Source organism: Morone saxatilis, unplaced genomic scaffold (genome assembly GCF_004916995.1).
Source record: "Morone saxatilis isolate NCDOM2014 unplaced genomic scaffold, NCSU_SB_2.0 Contig12, whole genome shotgun sequence".
Classification (NCBI taxonomy): Eukaryota; Metazoa; Chordata; class Actinopteri; family Moronidae; genus Morone; species Morone saxatilis.
The window spans coordinates 8,591,906-8,600,364 of NW_023339674.1; the positions used below are offsets into that span (position 1 = coordinate 8,591,906).

The 8,459-nt window shown below is 39.5% G+C and overlaps 1 protein-coding gene across 1 annotated transcript in view; it reads left to right on the forward strand.

Moving 5' to 3' along the window:
* dennd1b (DENN/MADD domain containing 1B) overlaps window positions 1–8,459 on the forward strand; it is a gene marked incomplete in the record, with an annotated part of 80,691 nt that overhangs the window by 59,462 nt on the left and 12,770 nt on the right. The window contains 3 exon segments of the mRNA XM_035653602.1: window positions 5,272–5,362; window positions 6,383–6,423; window positions 7,965–8,000. Coding sequence (XP_035509495.1) covers window positions 5,272–5,362; window positions 6,383–6,423; window positions 7,965–8,000 — 168 coding nt within the window.

The following is an 8,459-nucleotide window of genomic DNA, read 5'->3' on the forward strand; positions in this document are numbered from 1 at the left end:
TTAATGTCTCTCTGTAAGCTATATTTTGCCACGTGTATAAACAAAACTATAATAACTTATAAATGCTTTTACTTTACAAAACCATATCAAGGCTGTGTTGTGTCTTTAACATCTATTTCCAAGCCTGTAAAAGCAAAAAAGGTGGTATGGATTTTAACTTGGTCCTCAGAAAATTGAATTTGCAACTCCACTGTGGTCATATTTGTATTTATGAGCAGTGTTGGTAGAGGATATATGTGTGTGTTCGTGTGTATGTGTATGTGTTTGTAGCAGGTATGCTTTATTCATGTGTGGTTACATGAGTTTCCCTTAAAATCACTCATGTATACTTAATATGTTTTCCCCCCCAAATCCCTTCAGCAATACTAAACTTAGCCGAGCCACCGCCGAGCAGAGAGACACCTCTGGCTCCGAAGAAAATTTCCTCTCACCCCTTGAATTTTTCTTTGTGCTCTCTGACCCGTGATAGTAGTGTGATTTACCCACGAGAGTTACAGCACAGCGGCCCTCAATCAGCCTTTTGTTTCTCTGGACACTCTGCCCTGTCTATAATTTTCCCAGGCAGAGCAGATAGCAAGCAGCAGTTCAAAGCATCCTCCCGGCTGGCTCCTGCCTCAGCGGTAGCATTGGGAAACAGGCCCTTATCTCCTCCTCCTCCTCTCCAGCACGGGGGATGGGGTGAACTTATCTCCTCCACTCCTCTTTCGACTAAAGTGAGAGAGGCCAGCGGTCCGCCCGAGCTCTGCTCTGGCCATGACCCATATCCGCTCCCAAACAATACTCAACTTGCATGACCACACACATGCACGCATTATTTTTTATATACATAAGAATGCACTCTGGGACTGGAGATGTTTGGATTTTTTCCAGTACTTCTGCTGCTTGTTTTATTATTTATTGTTTTTAGTGTGTTATTATATTTTAAGCCTTTTGTCTTGTTATGCGTGTATAAGCCAATATATTGTCTTCATTGTCAGTATATTGCACATTATTTATAGGCCTGTAAGTAGGACTGCTGTCTTATCTGTATTCCCCCTAATTAAATAACAAAAATAGCATTTGGCCACATACAGTGAGTAATAAATGTTGGCTGCTATTTTATTTGTCATATATAAAAAACTGATTAAAATTAAATTCAGATGTTGCATTGCTGATACTACAATAAATTAACCATATACAGTAGCACACCGTTTTTTAAAACGTTTTATTTAGTTAATTATGTTGCTTGTTTTTGTCCCTATTCTCCAGCTAAAGTGAACAGTTTGTGCTTTATGTCCCAATGGGATTGTTGACAGAGGGGAACCACAGGGCTGCCATTTGTAAGCTTGGGTAGTGTAAACAGACAGGTTGGGTTGCTCAATTATGAAGCAAGCAATTATTAGTGCTAGTTAGTCTGAATATGAGTCTCTAATACAATATATTCAATGATTTATGTCCTTTATTCACTTCCACACAATTCCCTAAGTGTAGGATTTGTCACTGTCAGTTATATGTCAGCAATACTAGGTCAAACCTGAGCCAAATTCAAACCATATTATTGGAATTGGTTGAGCACAACACACATTACACACACGGTGAAGAACACACGAAAAATATTGAGGTGTTACCTGAGTTTGAGGTGTCGCCATCTCGGCAGGAAATTGCTTTTCTACAGGTGATTTTGTTTTCATTACTTGTAAAGCAGCTCTTTTGCTTCATGATCAGCCACAGCATGGAATTGATCATGCAAATTCAGGGAAACATTAATACTCTAGGAGCTGAATGGCCTAGTGGACAGAGAGACTATTGTGGGGTGTCACGTGACATTGAAGGCCATCAATGACTTTCAGTACCCCTATTGAAATGTATCATTGTAAGTAGATACTTACTGTAAGTTGTTTTGGATAAGAACGCTTTCTAAATCACAAAAATGTAAATGATTCTTTTTTTTTTTCTCATTCACATATATCTAAGCTGTTGAGTGCATTTGAGTCCTATTATCTTGTGCCTCTGTGAAATACAGACACTAAGCCTACCATAAAATAATTATATACACATACACGCCTCTGAAAAATGTCACAGTTTCACCTTTTAACACACTTCTCTTATGTTCCTGGACATTGTCCTCTCTGCTCGGTCCAACAGACCATCCTGTGTTCACAACAAGTGGGAGAAGTCTTCCAAAAGAATGCGGGGGAAAGCCTGTCGACATTAACCTGCTTCCTATCAACCATCCTCAGCTCCTACACACTTAAATTCTCACACACACGCTGTCGTGTGTGTGTGTGTTGTGTTAGAAGAGACTGATTCAATGAAGTCTCTTCCTCTTATTGACAAAACTAAGGCATACACAGTTTTATTGAGTCTGTAGGGGGACTTGTGCTCTGATGATTTACTGCCAGGAGCCTTTGTAGACAGTGTGCGTCCCATCAATCAATAATCATCTGTCATTCTCAGTGTATATGAATGCAATAGCTGAGTTGTTTGTCGAAAGGTGTGTCCTTGCAAAACCAAGTTATCTGATTTCAAATCTGAACTTGTGGTTGCTCTGTCCGCTCCGTGGGGTTCAAAAGACTCCATATCACAGCAGTTACAGTGAGCAGGAAAACTGAAATGTATTACAACCAATGGGACTAGTGAATAAAACTAGGTGCCACCACCATGGCCAAAAGTGTAAGTAAGTGTGAAGTGTTTTGAGATGCACTAGCGGTTTCAAAAACTCTTACTTCTTTTTTTTTTTTAAATAGTTTTTCTATAATGACGTCTTATGACGTGTATAGTTATTAATTAGTTAATGGCCTTAAAAATATGTTATGCTATACCTTTTGTTTGATCGGTCAAGGAGCGATAGTGGTTGCCACTTACTCTGCCAAAATTGTATTTCCATGCTCTACTAACTAGCAAAGATGGTGGCGAGCTGTAAACCCAAATCCAAACTTCCTCTCAGAAACCTATGAGTGACGTGATTTCCGCCATATTCCTGAGTATGTGCAGTTTATGGGCTAAAATTCCACAAATGAGACCCAGGTTGCAAACAAAAAAAGACATTTCCTTTAGGTTCTCCATGTATATCTCTGTAAATGAACCCCTGTAGAGTTCTAATCCCAACTTCTGGCTCCACAATTCCAGAGTTTAAATAAATCTAGACCACTGTGACCGAGTCGTGAGTGAGTCAATGTGCTGCTGGTAGCCAGATGGAATAACTCTCTACTGTCTGCAACTAAAACATCAACAGGAAACAAGATGACATGTAGACATGTGGAGATGGAGCAGGACTCATGTTGAAGTGTGGAACTCATTGTGTCTCAATCTGTTCTGCATGTTTCGATTTAACTTTATTCACACATGTAGTTTGGGTTGAGTAAACGTCAAAAACTATTTAAGTGAAATTATTGTCTTTGTTGTTAATGAAGTCGATTTGTTTTTCATATTTATTTATTGAATCCTCTACACTTTGTTTGAATGAAGCTGGTCCTGATGTGATCCTAAACTGAAATTATTTTTTGTTTATTTGAGAGAGTTTTTGTTCTGTTTTTTTTTTTTTGTGCTTTCTCTCTCAAAACAAAGAAAATGAGCCCTTGTATTGTGTATGTGCTTTTGTGTATGCGCACACTTGGCTTGCATGTGTGTGAGAGTGTGGTGATCACAGCCTGCCATTGTTGAGTAATGTCTAATTAAGGCCCACAGTGAGGCAGGTAATCTGGCTGGGGTGTGTGGAGGGAGTCGGGAGAAAAACGTGTCTGAGCGGAGTTCCGGGGCGACGGGGGCGGCGCGCGGGAGGGGGCGGGGGCGGGGGCGGGGGGGGGGCGCATAAAGTGGCCAGCGCTTGGCTAGGTGATGATTTGGGTTGATTATGTGCACTAATTGGGCCAGCCAAGCAGCGGAGCAGTGGTTGGAACCTGAAGTCTCACCTCTCATTAAAATGATCTAATGATGAGTTTCCAGCTCTTCTGACCAGAGGAGCGGGTGGCCGTGTCGGTCGCTAGTTAGCAGACTGTCCCTGAGGACACGCACCCTAAAACAACCTACACTGTTGTAACATTTTGGACACACTTGCAGAGGTGGGAGTGGGCTCGCTACAGTTGAGAAATGATCTGACAATTTGTCGCTGTCAAGTATTTTCTTTAAAAAGAATCGTGTACCATTTGTTGTTGTTCTTGAAAATATACAAAGGAGTGCTTGAAAGGTAGGAGGTGTTGATTGTTAATTAATGCAATCATCAGTCAAAAGGAATTTTAGTCTTAAATCCAAATGCTTATACTAATTATTTTGAATGACACCATTACTGGTTGTTAGTTGCTTTTTCCTCCTACCTTACACAAATAAACTCTGACAAGGTTAAAAACTATAGATTTTAGTTTAAGGTTGAGCACAAAGAACTAGAAGAAAGTTAGTTTTTCAGGACTTCAGCAGACCTTGACCTTCTCCACATCTTGAAAATGAAAGAAAAGTGCTACATTGCAGCTGCTTGTTTTTTGTATTTTTTTACACCAGAAACTTGCCAAGCTCAAGGATTTCACTGGAGAGTATTATTTCCACGCAGAGATTTGCTGATATTATAAGTGATGTGACAGGAAACTAACAGCAACTTTGGGGTCAATGCGGTCGGATTTAGCTAATAGAAAACAGTGCACCATGTGTGTGACTGATTGATCTACATTCACATAAGATGTTCTTCATGTTCAATATTTAGAAAGATACAAAAACTACAATACATAACTGGGCCTGTAAACTTCTTGAAAAGCTCTTATAATGGGCCAAAATGATAAGAAATGTGTTTTAAAACCATTATTGACATCATTTGTTTTTTCTCACATGCTTTAATATCTAAAGAATGCTGTTGTATTTTTTTGTGCTAATCACAAATGTCCAGCTATGTGTGTGTCAATGTATGTGTGTGATTGCTTGTACTTGCGTAACATATTTACATGACTCTGTGACTGTGCTCATGAAATGTGTAGCTGTCTTGGCTATTAGGTCGATGTTTATGAGATGGAGTTTTATGCGCTCCATGTTACAAAGGGAGGAAATGAAACTTCCTCATGTCTCAGACAGTGTGCAGCATGTAGTCTGCTGCCCTAATCCCTCACCTGCTCCACATTACTAAATCCCTATTACCTGCAACCCACCTAATCTTGGGATGTAGTTTCTGTCAGGTAGGATTAATAACACCCCACTGTGGCCTGAGTGTTTGAATCTGTGTGTAAGTGTATGTGTATCTGTTTAAGTGTGTCCACATCCACCTCCGCCTCCTCCCGTCTTTAATAAGCACGTTGTAATTTATGGTTGTAGTTCATCGACGGACGGCTGGCCAAATTGAACGCAGGCCGCGGCTTCTCCGACGTGTTTGAAGAAGAGATCACAGAGGGGGGCTTCTGTGGAAGTGAGTAGTGCTAGACCTGTCTCTGTCTATCAATTAGCCACATTATATTTATTTGCCATATTTCATACAATAGGCAATAGTTGTTGTGCTTTAAAATCTGTGAACAAAACAAGGAGAAACCATTAAAGTTATGAAAATAAAATCTTTAAAATCTCTAAAACAATTGAACATACAAACAATCTTCTAAAACAATGATAAACTGCTTAAAAAGGTGGTAAATTATGTAGTATACTCTACCCTTCTTGTATGTTTTAAAAAATTTTAAAGCATTTCTGGTCCATAACTACTTAATGTTTGAGTCACCTTTAAAGGGTGTAAGTACTAATGGACTAATGAACTGTATTGTCTTTGGAAGAACTGAATTTAATTATTATTTATTTAAAAACTACAAAATTACAGTATACTTTAAATTATGCCTTAACATGACTTTTGAGTGTCATTTATTGTGAGAAAAAAAATTCTCTTTGGAACTGATACAAAGGGTACTTTGTAAATGTGATTGAATGTGGCAAAAGAAGATTGACGACAGAGTTAGCAATGTTTTGGCAGGATTGAGCTTTATTACAAGTGAAGACAAGACACCAGTCTTGAAATCCCACTGGAATGCTTAGACAAATTATATTGTTTTGATCATATTACTTCAGGTTTGAGTCGTATTTACAGGACAAGAAAAATAAATGCCATCCAGATGTTGCACCTTAATATCCGTTGTTTTATTTGGCTTTCAATTCAGATACTGACCCAAACCCACGCTGTCATCTGTAATTCTGTTCTCTGAACATTTGATAGCAAACCCTGGATACCAAAAAAAAATCTCCACTATAAAACTAACAATACTTATCTTACATTCAACCATGAATATTTTACTTAATTATTATTGATTATATCTCAAAAGAGTCTGCAATTTAAAATGTGTCACTGTATAATATACATAGTTGCCTTTGCTTTGCAATTTTAATACAATGTTATTAAGTGCAAAATTATTTATTAATATTTGCTGTGTTTTATGCTTCCCTCCAGGTAATTCAAGGTCTTACCAGCAATGGATGCACACTGTAAAGGTATCAGAGCGCGCTGCATATCATACCTAAATGCTTTTATCTTATGGCTTTTTTTTTTCATGTTTCACTCATTTTATTCCCGGGTTATATTTAATTAAAAGTGTGATTGACACAACTCAGTGTTTGAAGTCCTGATGTTGCCTTTGGAATGAAGGGGGCTGCCTTAATGTACAGATCCAGCGCGAGTGCAGTTTGGTGTGTGAAGCGGCGCGTGCAGCAGGACAGTGGAGACAGACAGGAAAGGGAGACAGAAGTGATTTGACGTGACAAGACGTCCTCCGACATGACATGTTGATCTGGCAGCAAAACACAGGCGTTACTCCGCTGAACCGACCCAAGAACATAGATCTCTCCCTCCTACTTCATCTCCTGTCTCTTTCCTTGCTCTCCTTTTCTTCCACTATCTATCTCTCTTTATCTTCTCTCTCTCCTTCTCATCTCTGTCACAGCCCCCCCTCTGTCTCTGTCTCTCTCGTGTCTCTCTCTCTCTCCTCTCGCTCTCTCTCTCTCTCTCTCTCTCTCTCTCTCTCACTCCCTCACCTCTCACTCTCTCTCACTGAGTATCTCTCCCTCACCCTCCCTCTCTCTGCACGCCATCAGCTAAGGCTGAATTAGTTCTCTAGAGTGCTCTTCAAAGGTTTGTTAAAGTTCACATTTCCTGACTGACAGGGATCTATAAGAGGGGCCTTCACCTCGGCCCCTCTCCTCCTCTCTCTACCGACTTCTGAAACGCTGTCTGCCATTTACTCTGTTTAGTCGTTTAGCCGATGCTTTGTGCTTACACTAAAGACCAAACAGAGAAAAAGAGTGAGACGCCAAATGAGAGATGTAGCAACTCGGGGCGAGAGAAAAGAACACATGCACAGAGAGATATTGGGTGCCATAATGTCAGTCTGCAGAATTCAAAGTAGAAATCAATCACACACAGTCCCTTCCATCCCTTTTAGGCTGCTTCTAAATAAAAACCTCCTGAATGCTATGAATCATGCAGTTTATCATGGCTCAGCGATATGATACTTTGTCTGGTGTCACCATTTTTATAGTGAAGTTGTATTACAATACTATTTACAGCCGCAGAGGGAGTTTTGCTTTTGTTTTGATATTGAAAATGTGCTTTTTGTGACAGCTGAGGGGGTGGGGCGATATGGTAGAAATAATGATCACATTATTTATACAGTTACTGTACATCACAATATGACAAATGTATCTAAAATAATCAAACTGATTGCCAAAGCAACAAAGTGTTCACCTGTTGTGCTTTACGTGAGACAAAACTCCTCAATCAATCAGTTTTTTGTTAGCTTTTATCTTCAGCTCGCTCTGAGCCATTCATGTGGAAATTTTGGTGAGATTGTCACAGTATGATTGCAATAAAAGTAGATAAACATTAACAGTATTGCTGAACCCTACCTGTGTGCATACATGAATATTTAATATAAAAAAATAATTACTTTGAGTGTGTGTGTGTGTGTGTGTGTGTGTAGAAGCTCACCCAAAATGCCTCTAAAGTGACTGACTAATAAGTTCTGTGTCTATTACAGAGAGGAGGAGCACTCTTCAACACAGCTGTGACAAAGGTACGTTCTTCTGCAAAACCGCTTCAGTCACATTAGTGTAGTTTAATGAGCCGTTTTCTTTAATATGTACATAACTTGAAACATCAAGTCCTGAAAATCCTATTGAAATAGACCCCATTTGACATTTTGCAGGTTGTTTGGTGAAAATTAATCAGTCTGTGAATAAACAGCAAATGAATTTAAGAAAACTGCCTGTTTTGGAATTGACAGTGGAAGGATTGGGAGCATTGTTCAGGACTATGTTTGATGAGCAAGTACCATGTCGTTATGTGCTGTACAATAGGTGGTCAGGGTGCCCTTTCATGTTATCGCCTCCTGTTAGTGTGCGAGGCTCTCTTATCCAGCCTTTTGTCTCCGTGTTTTTGCCACAGGGATCAAAGCATTTCTTGATGTTACATGAAACCAGAGCAGAATGTTAATGGAACATGTTTTGATTAGTAATCTGTGTGTGTGTGTGTG